The 16,683-nt window shown below is 41.0% G+C and overlaps 2 protein-coding genes across 2 annotated transcripts; one reads left to right on the top strand and one right to left on the bottom strand.

Moving 5' to 3' along the window:
- The first annotated feature begins 3,100 nt into the window (after nt 1-3,100).
- On the top strand, nt 3,101-8,865 carry LOC135079317 (regulator of nonsense transcripts 1-like). Its single transcript, XM_063973947.1, has 10 exons — nt 3,101-3,436; nt 3,533-3,720; nt 4,048-4,248; nt 4,502-4,572; nt 4,898-4,965; nt 5,082-5,197; nt 5,503-5,712; nt 6,247-6,417; nt 6,708-6,867; nt 7,124-8,865. Exons 1-10 carry the CDS (start codon nt 3,257-3,259, stop codon nt 8,849-8,851), a joined length of 3,093 nt encoding a protein of 1,030 aa, XP_063830017.1. The 5' UTR covers nt 3,101-3,256; the 3' UTR covers nt 8,852-8,865.
- A 1,866-nt stretch (nt 8,866-10,731) lies between these two features.
- Nucleotides 10,732-15,586, bottom strand: LOC135079322 (arrestin domain-containing protein 17). The gene is made up of 8 exons (XM_063973951.1): nt 15,121-15,586; nt 14,483-14,638; nt 13,684-13,895; nt 13,318-13,500; nt 12,952-13,140; nt 12,360-12,539; nt 11,539-11,635; nt 10,732-11,312 (listed from the first exon to the last, which is right to left on the bottom strand). The coding sequence occupies exons 1-8, from the start codon at nt 15,233-15,235 to the stop codon at nt 11,164-11,166; spliced, it is 1,281 nt and encodes a 426-aa protein (XP_063830021.1). The 5' UTR covers nt 15,236-15,586; the 3' UTR covers nt 10,732-11,163.
- Nucleotides 15,587-16,683: the final 1,097 nt, after the last annotated feature.

Below are 16,683 nucleotides of genomic sequence, written 5' to 3'. Positions count from 1 at the left end.
GCTTTTATCGCTGATGTAACAATCCGGGCTCTTTGTAACAAGTTTTCTTCCTTTATCTTAAACTGAGCTTTCAGAGGCAATAATGTAGGGAATGATTCATTTTGTGCTAATAAAGACGAGCGTAAGGGCATCGTACCCATCAATCAAGGCATTTGCATCAATTAGTTAAAGTTTTAAGAGTCAACTAACGGCATCCCGACGAAATCTGATACCAACTTGACGACCACTAAGTACTACAGACAACTCCAGACCCTTAATTGGATGTGGGCATGTGACAGCGTTTGTGATTTATGAAACTAAGCACTGAGTGCTAAAATAAGATATCATGTGAGCTAAGTCGTAGTTAAGGCAGGCATGTAAATCGTTCTGTGCCTCGGGTCGCGGACGCGGGGGCGTCCGCTTCCCACTAAGAGGCACGATGGTGTGTAATGCGTTCTACGCATCATCGGGACAACAAGCCGGAGGATACCCTCCTTCGGCGCTGGAGGTAGGGGCATTATGCCCTCTCCAGATCGGGTGAGACCGTGTGTCGGTCTAGTCAGTGAAGGGCCGTGGATGTGTGCTGATGGCGCTGACCCGTGGCCCCGAACTCATGGCTCCCGAGAACGCCGCTGGTTTTTAGTGGGTATGCCCCAATAGGAGAGTCCCACATAACCTACTGCCGCCCCCCCCCCCCCCCCGAGGGCGGTAGGTATGCGCAAAGCATTTTCCAGCGAAAAAAAAAAAAAATTGCCCCAATCGGTCAAAGCTACAATTAGGTCAAAGGGCAACTGCTAGAAATGGTAGAGTTACCTCTAACATCTACTTAGTTTGTAGAAGTTACTCGTCTACTAACTTTTTAAGAAGGACGCTTGTTTATCTTTTAAAGTGAAATGTCGTAATCGTTACAAATAACAGAGTTGGTGCTTATGAAAACAAAGAGAGCAATCATCACAATCAGCCGTATCATAAAACGTTATTGCATTATTTAATGTATCACAGCCCATAAAAACGTCAAGAAAGCCCTTTGGGATCTTTTATTGCACTTCAGGCGCCTGTACGTCGTTTCAAATTATTCTTTCCTTAAGAGATTTAACACGTAGTAATGGCTCTGTAGATGTTTCAATGTTGTTATTTTTAGTTTAGGTACTAAAATGTACCTACAATCTTCCTGTTTTCCCAAAACTAGACATAATTAATTTCCTGTTCGTTTCTATGCAATTCCATGAGAAATAGTTGATTTCAACCACTCTTTGGAATCCCTGGCGTCCAGCCAAGGAGCCGTCTCGAATTTTACGAAAATGCACTGTATCTATTTGCATTTTATATCTGAACACTTAACTGCGGTTTTCAGCGTCCGCGGCCCGGTTGATGTGCGAATTTGTAATTTTACGCCATGCAAACTTAAGCGGTAAGCACTTTCAATTCATTTTAGAGTTTTCTTTATCGGTGAGTTCTTACTTTCATTATGTCTATTAAGTTGAGTTCCAACCAAGATTAGGTACTTAGGTAGGTAGGTCTACTTAGTAGTACAAAAGTTGGCCTATTTCTAAAGTTTCAGAGCTTTCAGACATCAAGGGAACGCAAGATACAAGCAAAATCCGTATGATTTATTAATATTATAAAGTTCAACGGGTTCGTCGACCGCATCGTTTGCTGGAAAAGCGATAAAAAATAATATTCACGTCTCGTCAAACCGAAACCAGCAATTTCGCGGCGTTCAGCTGCCGATATCTGACCCATTTTTTCTAAAACCAGCTCCGGCCAACACTTTTAGTTCCATGCGAAAATAACCAAGTCGTCAAGAGTTTTCTTGCTCTAGTAGCCGACATTAGTGTACAGAAGCTATCGCAAATTTTATTACACATTTAGCTTTATTTTTCCTTACGCGAAACTGTGAGCCTACCTATAGGTACTACCCAGTTATAGGTAGATACCAAATCAACCTGCAAGATTTTGTAGGTCCCTCATGTTGTGGAGACCTAAAGTGCAGCATTGGAGAGACTGCATGGTCACGTTTCAGCAACTCAATATAAAATAAAATAATGTCTGGCTTAGGTAAAAACAAACCGTTAGAAATACAATTCATGCTGTTTACCTAATATAATAAGCCTATCTACCTTACACCTTCACGAAATTGTCACTACAGAACAGGCGACTATAGCCCAATAGTGTCGGTGTCGGGTCAGATACGAGGATCGTGGGTTCGAACCCCGCCGCGGTGTACTCATCATACAATTAAGCATGTTTATTTATCGGTAGGCTAGGGACTGGTTGGTTGGTAATGATAATATGAAGTGGCGCCCCAAAAACTTAGTAGCTAATGAGTACCTAATGTAATACTTACATTAAGACATCATTAGATACTTACAACACTTTGACGAGGTCCGTCAATGCAAGCAATGCCATTTCTGCGCTAACACAGCTGCATTGTGTTTGTAATACGTAAGCTGCTGGGTTGAGCTGGTGTCGTGTGCTCTAGGGTGTGTTTGTACAAAACGATTACCTAATCATAATCCTACTTGATGGACCGAAGATCCTGAGAAGGTCACGGAGACTACCTTGAAACCCCTAGGAGAAGACTTTTTCCAGCTATAACCTTGTCTTCATTGAAAGAACGTATAAATTGCACTTACTTACGTACTTAAGTATCTTTTCATCTGATCTGACCTGTAGCCCAGGCGCAGACCACCGACTTTTAGTTGGCCGATGGTTGGGCCCGATTTTAATTTGTATGAAGAATCGGCCGATAGCAAATCGGTGTAATGTGCGTTACTTTCATACATCTCCACTGATTAACAGTCCAACCCAACTATCGGCCCAATTTTTGTTTAAATCTACCGCCTTAACCCAAATCTAGAATTTATGGCTTGACACCCGTATGAGTGTCATATCATTGATAACGGTATCGTTATTTAGAAATACCGTTGTTATAATTTTGAGACAATGTCATTACTTTTGCCATGATTTTACTAAAAAATTAAATGTTGTCTATGGTTCATGTTTTCCTTCGTTGCCATTGGTGGATTTTGGGTTACGTCAAACTTACAGTCAAGCTGATTGGTCAATTCTAAATCGCATTAAATTATGTGCCAATGAATGACCAGTTTGTAAACGGAAACAAACCATGTGCTAACATGGCGAATTTTCATCATTCTTCGCTGGACGTTTGATAATTATTGCGTGGCTGTTATGGGAATTCTGCTAAATAAGGCAGTATTCTTTACTTTTTGACATATTTTCTTTGTTTAGTTCGCAATAACTGAACTGCCTAAAAATGAGTGTCGACGCGTATGGTCCGAGCTCCCAAACGCTCACGTTTCTGGACACTGAAGAAGCGGATCTTATTGGAGCTGATACCCAGGGCTCCGAATTTGAGTTTACTGACTTCACTCTCCCTTCTCAAAGCCAAACGCAGGCATCTCAACATGACCACGGACTCACAACATCCAATCAGGTTAGCAGGTGACTTATTTTGTTGTACACATAACCTCAGTACATTTCCACTGAAATATGGTTTTCTGTGAATTTAACCAGTATGGTAATGTTCTAGGTAAACGGTCTTGGACGTTCAGACCATACATCTAAAGTCTTGAACGTGACTAATGCGATAGCAGAGTTGCAATTCGAGGAAGAAGATGAAGCTTTGTACAGCAGTAAAGAGTTGCCTGATCATGCTTGCAAGTACTGTGGCATCCACGACCCTGCCACGGTCGTTATGTGCAACATATGCAGTAAATGGTAAGTCTTGAAAGTGAAATTCATGTTAAGGTATTAGATAAACATTGAAGCGAATTTATGTAATGTTTCTGGATTTCTAGAAGCTTGTGTACATGTATTATTATTAGGTCACCTCTAATTCAATCATAAATGGTTGTACAGTTATAAGAAAATTTTTTTGAAAAGACATGTTTTTAAGAAACATACATTTTCGTGTTATCCAGTTAGAAATTAATTGGAATGATATTTCAGATTGTGTGATCCTCTAACCTGGACCTGTTATTTTGTAAAACATATAAATTAGATGTTAACAAAAGTGTTTTCATTTTATTAAATTCAATATTTCAGGTTTTGCAATGGGCGTGGGAACACCTCAGGCTCTCACATCATCAATCACCTGGTCAGGGCCAAGCATAAGGAAGCTGCCCTGCATCGTGACGGACCCCTTGGAGAGACATTGCTGGAGTGCTATTCTTGTGGTGCCCGAAATGTATTTGTCCTTGGATTTATTCCGGCCAAAGCTGACTCTGTGGTTGTTTTGTTGTGCCGGTGAGTATTACAATAAAAAATAATGTATAAGTACTGTCAACAGAACATCAGATTTGTCATTTGTGTTTCAAAAGAGCACTTAAAATAATTACTGTTTAAGATACCACAGTGATAAGCTTGATGTGTTGTTGTCTGTACTTCTAAATAAAGTTTTTCTTATTCTTATTCTTACTAATTAATCTTAGTCATATAAGGTGTAATAAGTAGGTATATGTTTTTTTTTATCACTGAAATCATTATTATTGTGTTCCAGCCAACCGTGTGCTGCACAGAGCTCATTGAAGGATATGAATTGGGACCAAGAACAGTGGAAACCTTTGATTTGTAAGTTTTTTTATTAGTTTTCAAGTGGTCTGATAAGCATAACACCTATTCCATAGTAGGTATGTAGAATAGAATAGAAAAAAGTTTATGTAAGCTTGCTAAGCTAAGCTGAAGCTATTTTATTTTGCCTCTATCACGAAATGTTTGTGCCAATCAGTTTTTTTTACTCTCTTTTTTTTATGTAATACATAGTCTTACACCATGTTATGTAGATTGTTTTCACCTTATTAGATGCTCATAAGAAACTAATTGGAATTGAAAAGAAAATATTTTATCCAGTTATTTTCTACAAGATAATTTAATCATAGATATAATTTATTTACAGCTGATCGTGCCTTCCTGTCCTGGCTAGTTAAAGTTCCATCTGAGGCAGAGCAAATGAGAGCTCGCCAGGTATGTTGAAATGAAAGAATCTAGTTTTGATTTGACAATGTCCAACATCTTTTCAAAATGTAGGTCTGGATATAGTTTTTTTAAATATCTTAATTCCGTTTCTCTTCACTTTTTAGGTGACCCCTCAACAAATAGGGCGCCTTGAAGAACTATGGCGTGACAACGTCGATGCTACTTTTCAAGACTTGGAGAAACCTGGAGTGGATGAGGAACCTAACCAAGTTCTTTTGAGGTATGTTTCTTTAATCACCATTTTTATCTCTAGAAAAATTAAAAGTGTGTACTGGAACTACATAACAACTGATTTTGCTGGTGTGGCGACACCGACGATACGCCACTACAAACTAGTGACCAACAGATGGCGCTGTTACTACTACACTATGGCACACTCCGCCGCTCATACAAACCTGCATCGCGGTGACGGAGTTTTATATCCTGCCAAGTACATATAGACAAACCAAGGTCCTGTATTGTAGAAGTCTTTTGCTAATAAAATACAGATATCCAGTAGTTCATAGATTTCCATTTTATTTTCAGATATGAAGATGGCTATCAATACCAGAATATCTTTGGACCATTAGTGAAATTGGAAGCTGACTATGACAAGAGACTAAAAGAGTCTCAGACCCAGGAAGGCATTGAGGTTCGCTGGGACGTGGGCCTCAATAAGAAGACCATTGCTTACTTTACACTCGCCAAAACTGATAGTGATATGAAGCTCATGCATGGTGATGAGCTTAGGTTGAGGTAAGATATTGTTTGTTACATAATAAGAAGATTTAGAAGTAGTTGCTGCTCATTCAAGATGCATAAACATACTTAGCCTGTAATAAGAAATGATATGAATGGAATATTTTGTTTAAATCAGCTAGCATAAATTCAAGCCAGGAATTGGTTAATTTCCAATAAAGAAAAATCTTCCATCTATTCTTGGGTAGGTGGTAGATTCAAATATTTTAGACATGACTTTGAAATATGGTCAATGTTTTGAATTATTTAATACTTAAACATTCCAATGACTAGTTCTTTTTTGGTGATATGTATTGGATGCCTCAGACTGCATTTGTGAACACCGTTTCTATCTTTACAGTACAATTTTTTACACAGTTAGGTTTTTGTGAAAAACTCATTAAAACTCGATTTATTTCTGTAAATAGGCTTAAAAAAAGCACTTTTACACGTCCCAGTATTAACCCTACCACTGCTTCAGGACAATAAATGGGCCAGTGCTGAGAAGAAGAAGAAGTTATTCAATTAGATTAAATATCTGTCTATTCCCAGATACGTCGGCGAGTTGCACAAGGCGTGGTCGGGCGTGGGTCACGTGATCAAGGTGCCTGACAACTACGGCGATGACGTAGGACTCGAGCTCAAGAGCGGCGCCGGCGCACCGCTGGATTGCACTTCTAACTTTGTCGTTGACTTTATTTGGAAGAGCACGTCGTTTGACAGGTCAGTGCTATATTGTATTGTATTTACTAGAGGAGGACAATGACCCTCTAATTTGCCAGAGGCAAAAGGCAGGTTTTAGACTTTATTTATTCCCCAATACTACCCAGATGTGTTGAGAAGGCCTAATGTTTGCATATTTCTCTTTTAGTTGTCTCTTCCGAGTCCGACATTCTCGGGAAGAGTGGGGGTGGTCCTATTCTACTCTACTGGAAACACACGGCTATTTATACCCATTTAAAATCAAGAAACCATTTTAAGCATGTTTACTCATTTCTTATTTCTTGTTCCAGGATGCAACTGGCCCTGCGCAAATTCGCCGTAGACGATTCTTCGGTGTCGGGCTACATTTACCGCCGCCTGCTAGGACACGAAGTCGAGGAAGTTCTGTTCCGCGTCCATCTGCCGAAGCATTTCAGCGCCCCGAACTTGCCCGACCTCAATCGCTCGCAGGTAAGATTATTCATAAATAATATAATGCTGCGTTTACACTGCGCGGAAATTAGCCAAGTCAAGTCAAAAAAACAGTGGAGTGGGGATGAATTATGAATGAATTTCATCCCCACTCCTCTGTTTTTTTGACTTGACTCGGCTAATTTCCGCATAGTGTAAAAGCAGCATAATACAAATAGAATCATAAACTTGCCGAGTATGGAGAAGAAAGGGAAACGTAGCCTACAGTTAAAAGCATCAAATTCTCATTTCTCAGGTTTACGCTGTGAAACATGCCCTCCAACGTCCGCTCTCATTGATTCAAGGGCCCCCCGGCACCGGCAAGACGGTCACGTCCGCCACCATCGTGTACCAGCTGGTGCGCCAGAACGGCGGGCCCGTGCTCGTGTGCGCGCCCTCCAACACCGCCGTCGACCAGCTCACCGAGAAGATCCACCGCACCGGGCTCAAGGTGGTGCGCCTGTGCGCCAAGTCGCGCGAGGCCATGGAGTCCTCCGTGTCCTTCCTGGCGCTGCACGAGCAGGCGCGCGCGCTCGGGTCCGCCGACAGCGAGCTGCGCAAGCTCACGCGCCTCAAGGAGGAGGCCGGCGAGCTGTCGGCCGCCGACGAGCGCCGCTACCGCGCCCTGCGCCGCGCCGCCGAGCGCCGCCTGCTCGACGCCGCCGACGTCGTCTGCACCACCTGCGTCGGCGCCGGCGACCCGCGCGTCGCCCGCATGCGCTTCCAGTCCATCCTCATCGACGAGGGCATGCAGTCCACCGAGCCCGAGTGCATGGTGCCCGTCGTGCTCGGCGCGCGCCAGCTCATCCTCGTCGGCGACCACTGCCAGCTGGGGCCCGTCGTCATGTGCAAGAAGGCCGCCAAGGCCGGCCTCAGCCAGAGCCTGTTCGAGCGCCTCGTCGTGCTCGGCATCCGGCCCTTCCGCCTCGAGGTGCAGTACCGCATGCACCCGGAGCTGTCGCGCTTCCCGTCCGACTTCTTCTACGAGGGCTCGCTGCAGAACGGCGTCAGCGCCGAGGAGCGCCGCCTGCACAAGATCGACTTCCCGTGGCCGCGCCCCGACCGCCCGATGTTCTTCTACGTCACGCAGGGCCAGGAGGAGATCGCCGGCTCCGGCACGTCCTACCTGAACCGCACCGAGGCCGCCAACGTCGAGAAGCTCACCACGCGCTTCCTCAAGGCGGGCGTGCGCCCCGAGCAGATCGGCATCATCACGCCCTACGAGGGCCAGCGCTCCTACCTCGTGCAGCACATGCAGTACCAGGGCAGCCTGCACGCCAAGCTGTACCAGGAGATCGAGGTGGCCAGCGTCGACGCCTTCCAGGGCCGCGAGAAGGACATCATCATCATGTCGTGCGTGCGCTCCAACGAGCACCAGGGCATCGGCTTCCTCAGCGACCCGCGCCGCCTCAACGTGGCGCTCACGCGCGCCAAGTACGGGCTCATCGTCGTCGGCAACCCCAAGGTGCTCAGCAAGCAGCCGCTGTGGAACCACCTGCTCGCCTTCTACAAGGAGCGCCGCGTGCTCACCGAGGGCCCGCTGTCCAACCTCAAGGAGTCCGCGATCCAGTTCGCGAAGCCCAAGAAGCTGGTGAACGCGCAGAACCCCGGCTCGCACTTCATGTCCACGTCGATGTTCGACGCGCGCGAGGCCATGGTGCCGGGCTCGGTGTACGACCGCGCGCGGCCGCTGCGCGACCCGCTGGCCTACGTCGGGCCCGAGCGCGCCGCGCTGCTGCACGCGCCCGTGCCGCCCGCCGCCTTCGCGCCGCACCGGCCGCCGCCGCGCCCGCGCCGCCGCGCGCCGCGCCTGTCGCAGGAGCCGCTGTCGCAGCAGCCGCCGCTGTCGCTGTCGCAGGGCGCCTCGCAGCCCGACTTCAGCCAGGAGTCGGCGGCGCCCGACTGCCCGTCGCAGCCGGACGGGCTGCTGTCGCAGGACTCCACGTACCAGGGCGGCTTCCGGGCGCGCTGCTCGCAGTACTGAGCGCCGCGCGCACGCGCAGGCCGCCGCCGCCGCCGCCGCCCGGACCGGGCCGGGCCGCCGCCCGCCGCCACGAGCGCGGGGCCGACACCCACCACCGAGACCGTTCCGAAGAGTTGCAACTTAGAAAATGTGTCACGCACAGCGTCCGTCGCAGCGCGGGCGTCGCCGACGTCGCAGGGGACGCGTAACGATAAATTCACCGTTGTATTGCAAGGATAGAACGTGTAGCGAGTGCGAGTAACGCTAAATTCTAATGAGACGCAGCGGGTGAACGCCGAATGTGGGGTCGTTGCGACGCTGAATGCGCTCGTTTCGACCGTCGATCGGCACGTTTTCGATTCGACAGCCACGGGCTAAACTCACTGCGAATTTCAGCAATATTTTTTTTAGTTTAATTGTATGGGCTTAAAAATGGACGGATGGATAATACTGTTCCGAAGACCCGCTCACTCCTAATAAAATTTATTCCGATCGCTGAGGATTAAGATAATATAATATCTGATCATTTTTAAGTTTATATAAAATGTTAGTGCATCCTCTAAAATCTAATAAATCTGGAGTAACCGTTAGAAATTACACATTATGCTACTTTTATTTTTACATCAATATAAAATTACACAGTTTAAGCCGTTTTAGTAAACTATTTTAGGCTACATTTATGAGTAACATTCATTATTTCTTTTCATTAAAGGGTGGTTTACGTCATCATCGTAATAAACATTGCCGATATTTTAAATAATGACGCAATGTCCAGTCTAAATTTAGACAAAAACGCAAATTGTTGTTTTTCCTTCTCACATCATAACCATAGGCGAAAGATTGTATGAGCTGATAATTTTAAAAAATAATCGAGGATCTAATAGCATTAAACTCTGAAATAGTGCTGACTACTTTACTAGTATATTTATTATCATCAACTACAGTATTTTGTAGATTTTTAATATTTTCTTTTTTTTCTTCAGTCCAGTCCACTTTACTTATTTTTCGTCTTAAAATTTAAGTACAAAAGTTTTTTTGTAATAAATGTAATACAGTACCAGTCTATATTTTATATTTTTACTTGATATTCCTAAATATTTTTGATATTGTACACAAAATTTTTAGTCAGCCTATTATGTTTCTATGAAAGAAGTCTGGCAAACAGGAAATAAATCATTTGTAATGAATTACAAAATTAAGAAGTGTGTTAATAAATTACCAAATTGTATTTGGTTTATGTAACAAAACTACGAGTAAGTGGTAATACGTAACTGCTCTTCAAAGTTTATGCATGCGTTTTTATTGAAAGCTTATTGGACATATGAATATAGTAAATAATCAAATTTATGTACACACTATACATGAAACTATAACACTGTATGTATTATCTACATAATCATTAGATACGAAAAACTGTAATAAAGCACTAATTAGTAGTGCTAAACACTGACCCACTAAGCTAAAGTAATAGTACTTGTGTAACTATTTACTTTCGGTTTTAATTACATAAACTATCTTACTGTGTTCCACTCATCTTTCATCGCAGATATTGTTTCATAGCCCATAATTATTTCTTTGATTCTCTTTTTTTACCGATGTCTCATCTCATATACATAAAGGTCCATCATATTCCAATCATCCTAATCAACAATCGGGCTTCTTTATTATTTGACTCAACTTTATCAATCGAACACATTATGTATGCAATTTGTGGGTTAAGAAGCTACTTCTACCCGACTTAAATGAACTTATCTATAATGTGAAACAATGTATGAAATTCACTAAATCGTATTCCATTGCCATAATTTCCGTTTTGGTTTTTAAGTTTGTGGAAAAGTGTTATATCTAGCTCATCAAATACTTTTATAGTTTCTTTTGTGAAGGAAAATCAATAAAAGATATTGTCATAATAATTTTGATTATTTCCATCTAAATATTTTCCTTATTCACTAAGTTAATATACAAATAAAATGTGTAATAACATTTTCTTTAGCTTCGGTCCTTAAATTATTAATTACATAATATGCATAATAAGTCTGAGTCATAATAGCATCTGAATTTAAATATAACAGCAAATATTATTTCTCTTAACTAAAAATATTAGTATAAATAAAGGTCGGTATAAAATGCTAGATCACTATTACAGATTGAATTTAGAGATTCACAATTTTTGTTCGACACGCCATTCATAAAAGGCAAATAATAATATCAAAATATCAATTTGCCACAACCCGCCTTGTGCTATTTTTAATATCATACAATTATACATAGCTGTTAGTATCAAATAGTAATATAAAATGCCAAAAGGTCGAAAATACACGAAATACTGTTATTTACTGAGGTAGAGGGGGTGGTTGTACAGCTGCATATGTAGGGTAGTAAGGAGCAAAGTTATTTGGGCCAGTAATAGCTGTGTAGTTATTATCACCCTTATCTTGAATCGTACGGGCTGAGTATGCCGACTCCTTATACACAGGTTGAGCTGAAACAAAATTGAATTATATTGAGCAAAACTTACGTTTTAGAGCTTATAAAGTATTTGTTACAACTTAATATTATATGAGATAAGATTTTTTACAGCTTTAGATCACCATGACTGTAATAAAGCCAAGACTGGATCATAAGTAGACATGATTAAATAAATACGCGAAATAATTGACCTACAGTAAACTGCATGCCCTACAAAGATTAGAACAAGTTATACATACAAAGTGTAGGATACAGCGACTGGTAAGGCGGCTGCGCAGGCACCGTTCCAGGCATCACCCATCCTGGCGAAGGATCGCCACTTGGAGCAGACGGAGCCTGGATAGACGACAAAAAATACAAAAATTAAATACCTACCACTCTTACAGAACTATTGAAACACCTTTACCAAATAAATCACATTACCTTAGCAGAAAGATAACGTGTTATATCATACGCCTGTCTTTGTCACAAACAAGGTGAAATTACAAGCGAGATAGTGCTAAGACAAAACTGTCTATGACTCAGTGCTTGTGTTACCTACAAACACTGTTAGTCTGCCAATCATGACTAATTTTCCAAGCTCAAAAATACTTGGATGTGTATTACAATATGTATAAAACCGAACCCGCCGATATGAGTCGACTTTTTTTGTAGGCAAGTTAGTCGTCACACGCGGGTTCAAGGATTTGCCACATTGGGTGCGGTCTGCGGTCAGGTCAATGTGAACGCAGCCCACATCATGTATGAACAACATTGTCGATCAGCGACCCGGGTAAAACAATTAATCTGTCAGCAGTCGTGACAAGGCAATCAGTCAGTAGTGGTGCGATTTGCGTTCTTTGCTGACCTGACAGCAGATCGCGGAACGCATCCAGTGTGATAAATAATGACTAAGATTCTTGTCCATTGCCCATTCATGCCCATTTATTGGCCCGAAGCAGTGGCAGGGTACATTGGGACGTGTATAAAAGCCTACTTGTAAAATTAAAATGAGTTTTAAAGCCTTCAAGGTTGCAAAATAAAGACGCCGGGCTGTGTGTCCATTAGGTATACTACTAACCGTGGGCTGAGCAGGTTGTCCAGGGTCAACCGGTAGCACGGCAGGCTGGCTCGGGGAGTATTGGGCGCTGTCGCCGGGGACCGGCGCGGCCTGCCCCACGCCTACCAGAGGCACCGTACCGATAGTTATGTACTTCTTGTCGCGCATGTTCAAATGCATTTTTGGCACGACACATTCAACCTGTAAAAAGTTTTGTACTTTTTCTGTATTTGATACTGATGTCTCCCGCGGCTTCGCCAGCGTAAGTTTCGGTCTGTCATAGAAAGATATAGTATGGGAATAATGTAGCTTTATAATGGTAAAATAATTTTTAAAACCAGATTAATAGCTCCAGAAATTGCTTAACCTGTTAATTTAATAGTACAGTAGATTTATAAAACAAGCAAAGTTCTTTATTTTGAACGCAGCCATGATCATCAAGGTAAGATTTTCATCATTGATAACAGAATAGAAGGCATTTAAACTGAAGTAACCTTGATTACACGGTCATAGTGTTAATTAGCGGCGGTAAAACAAGGTTTAAAAAGGAACCTCCTAAAAATGTACTAGACAATTTAGGACTCTATGAAAAGTGACATAGTGCTGTGTTTACCTTAAAATCATAGTCCAGATCAATGATGTTACAATTGACGAGATTCGAGGGTGGAATGGGAGGAATTTCAAGCTTCAAGTCCCAATGTTTTGTGGTTCCAGCAGGAGCTGGGCCTTCTTGCACCATCAAGACAACGTTTTTAACCTTTTTTGTAGCAGTTGACGGCGATGTTGCGCGATATGTCACCACCTTTGAAGAATAAACAAAAAAAAAAGTATGTAGGGCTGCAGTCAAAAAAAAATATATTGAGATCTGTAGAGCCCTAAAAATATTGTTTTGACTTTACTAGGAATAAACTCCTCTAAATAATTTTAGGCCAGAAAACAATGTGTAGTTGGTACTTAAGGTGTTTCAAGCAAATCTTACCTTTCTTAAAAATATCTTCACTAAATGTAGTTGCACATTACTCTTATTTTCAACATCAACCTGTATCGGTATGACTTGTCCAGGGCAGTATCCAGAGACTGGTGCTTGGACATCTACAGACAGTGGGGGAGATGCACAGCAGAAACAGCAGAATGTCTTTTCAATTTGAATGCGGATTGGTTCCTAAGAAAGAAAAATAACTTTAGCAAATAGTGACAGTTCTTAACCATACATACAAGCTTCAAAGAAACCACAAATTGTAATCCTAACAATCTTAAAAATTACTGAGCATTATAATTATTAGTTTTAACAAAAATAATTAAAAAGAACCTTTAATTCTCTTAACATTCCATTACATAAACTTACCCTATATGACGGATTGAGGTTCAGGTCCAAAGCATTAATGACAGTAAATGCCATCTTGGTCTCCTGGTCAAACTTCCATGGTCGGTCAAGTGTGACTTTGACAGTGTATCTGACGTACCCATGTTCCCCCTCAAAGGATGATGGAAGCACAGGGGGCAGGGTGCAAGTGAAGCTGTACACTTGCTTCCCTGCAGGGATTTCTATCTCATTACCTGCAAAATAAATTGTGGTATAATGCTGATGCTATGTTACAAATAAATATTTTAAAAATCTAATTGATAGTAGCAGTTGGGTATCAGTCAAATGGTCTGAAATCTGACTTTCTAGTAGTTAAAAAACTCTTGAGTCATTATTTTTTATTTATTTAATTAAGTAGTTTCAATTTATCTGTGGTGTTGAAATGTGCATTCCATTCTGAATAGACATAATGAGTGCAATAGGCAATTAAAATATTGCCTCCTAAAACATTGCTTCAAATGTACATGTTTTCAATAAGATAAGCAATTTTGCATGTAAATAGAATAAAACATTAATCCACACAGTTGACACACCATTAATCCGTGCCTCAATATTGTTAAACAATTCAAATAGATGTGTGTGACCCTCAATATTAGTGTATGACATCATTGCTACATCACTATTTTTAGAACTACCACCAATCTTGACATAATCAGAATCAGATTAAACTGTATTCATTTGAACATTCAAAAGAGAATTTATACAATATTTTGAAAAGAGTTAACTTTATTTTAATTAATTTTTACAAATATGTATTCATATTTTAAATTTTTTTTATTACCTGTGTTGCTGCCAAGAAGGTAATAAGAAATTTGGAAGTATTCTTCACTCCCTGAGTGTAGAGTGTCAGTTGATTCTGTTTTTCCTTGGGCATTCTCTTCTTGTTTGCTCTCATACCATTCAGTGTGGGCCTCACCTTTAAATTTTACATGGATGCCTGCAAAACAATACAGATTTAATTTGTGATACTTTTAATGCTATTTTAAAATTGTATACATGAATGGTTTAAGTGGGTTCTGTCTAATTAACATAGTTTGGTCTCATAGTTTCAAATAAGTGCAATATGGCCTAAAATTTTATCTCATTAATTTCCTGTAGCAGTTGTTGAAGAACAAGGCATTACTAGAAACAGGACTTAATACTCAACATCCTGTTTCTTTTAGTAGTACGCAAGATTTTTTTCGAGACTGTTGTTTAACAACGAGCTAGAACTTAAAAATAAGTGTTAAAACTTCTATGGCATTAGCCTTTTCTGTTTTGGAGCCGGTTATGGTTCTATCCAAGCAAACATACACTCTAACGACACACTATAAGCTTATGTCCGATGTAACTAATGTATCGACCTATCTTTAATAGGATTCCAAGATAAATGAGTCATACAATACGCATCAAACTATAATTTTCTTCAATGAGTCTTACCTCTAACTTTTTTGGGACTGTCGAACACGTATTCAATCCTGCCATTAACAGTTTGTCCAGCGTAATAAGTGTTCAGTTGATTATCGAGATATATATTAGCTTCCTTGATACCCATTGTATTTGTTCAAAAAGCCAATAGTTTAAATCACAAAACACTCAATTCTCAAACTCAAACTGAGAAATGACGAGACGAGGACGACGTGAACGCGAAGAGGCAGAAACAGAAATGTGACAGATGTGTGACAGTGACAAAACTGACAGCTGAAAGATAGTGAGGTAACAAGCAACTGTGTTAATCACCCTTTTCACCCTTATTGATGCTCTGTTTCCTACTACCGAAGCGGAGAGGAGAGGAGATTTGAATAACACATTGGAGACCTTGGCCCCGCGCAACTAGTGAAGAAGCGCCAATGTATTGGAGACGTTAAAAATTAGCGCAATGCACATAAGCTTATCAGCGAGATGATTTTATTTTTTTAAAATTCTGTGACGAATACACTCTTCATAAGTATACCACTCTTTTACACTCTGATAAAGTCTTAATTATAACCGTAGCATTAAATAAATGATTCATAATGAAATTACATAATCTTTGGATGTTTCATGCGGGGCATAGACTAGCGAGCGAGCAATGTCAATTTGACATTGTTTTTGTTTGTTGCACTTTTTTCAAAAATGTCGTAATAAAAATAAAATTGTGCATTTAAATTATATGTAAATAAAATGACTGATATATCCATAATAATACCACTCTATAATGGTGTAAAATGGATAAATAACTGCATGAAATCAATAGCATCACAAACCATTATTGGCACGGACATAAAACTTGAAATAGTTGTCTACAATGACGGCAGTATTGACGATTCTGCTAAGTTATTAACGAAATGGCAAGAGCACTTCAGTAAATGTGGCGTGGATTTCATTATAACGGGATCACCAATTTCAAAAGGTGTTGGTGCGGCTAAAAATGGCGCTGTTAAGAAAAGTTGTGGTTCTTTTTTATGCTTCCAAGACATTGATGATATAATGCATCAAGACAGAATAATGTTACAATGGAATTATGCTAATTATCATCGTAACACCTTAGTTGGTAGTAGAGTTTGTAGAGCTCCAATAAATTCCACACCACGGTTTGTTCATTGGGCTAACAGTCTAACTCCAGCACAGTTAAAACTTCAAATTTATATGTCTAATGGACCAACTTTACTTATGCCCACTTGGTTTTGCCATAAATCTGTATATGACCGAGTTGGGGGGTTTAATGAATCTGGATTAGGAACACCTGAAGATCTTATTTTCTTCTACAACCATGTAGATCTAGGTGGTGATTTGCATAGAATTGATGAAGAATTAGTTATTTATACATATCATGAGCTTTCTGCAACATTTTCAGTAAAACGAGAACTAATATGGCAAATCCAATTAGAAAGACTGCAGATTCATGTATTCCCAAAGTGGTCAAACTTTATAGTATGGAATGCTGGAAAGTCTGGAAGAAAGCTAGTTAGAGCTTTATCACCAGAAAACTTGGAGAAAGTAACTGCATTTTGTGATGTTGAT

Source organism: Ostrinia nubilalis, chromosome 16 (assembly GCF_963855985.1).
Source record: "Ostrinia nubilalis chromosome 16, ilOstNubi1.1, whole genome shotgun sequence".
Classification (NCBI taxonomy): domain Eukaryota; kingdom Metazoa; phylum Arthropoda; class Insecta; order Lepidoptera; family Crambidae; genus Ostrinia; species Ostrinia nubilalis.
The sequence above is the reverse complement of the archived record's forward strand: the minus strand, read 5'-3'. Positions and strand labels throughout refer to the sequence as shown.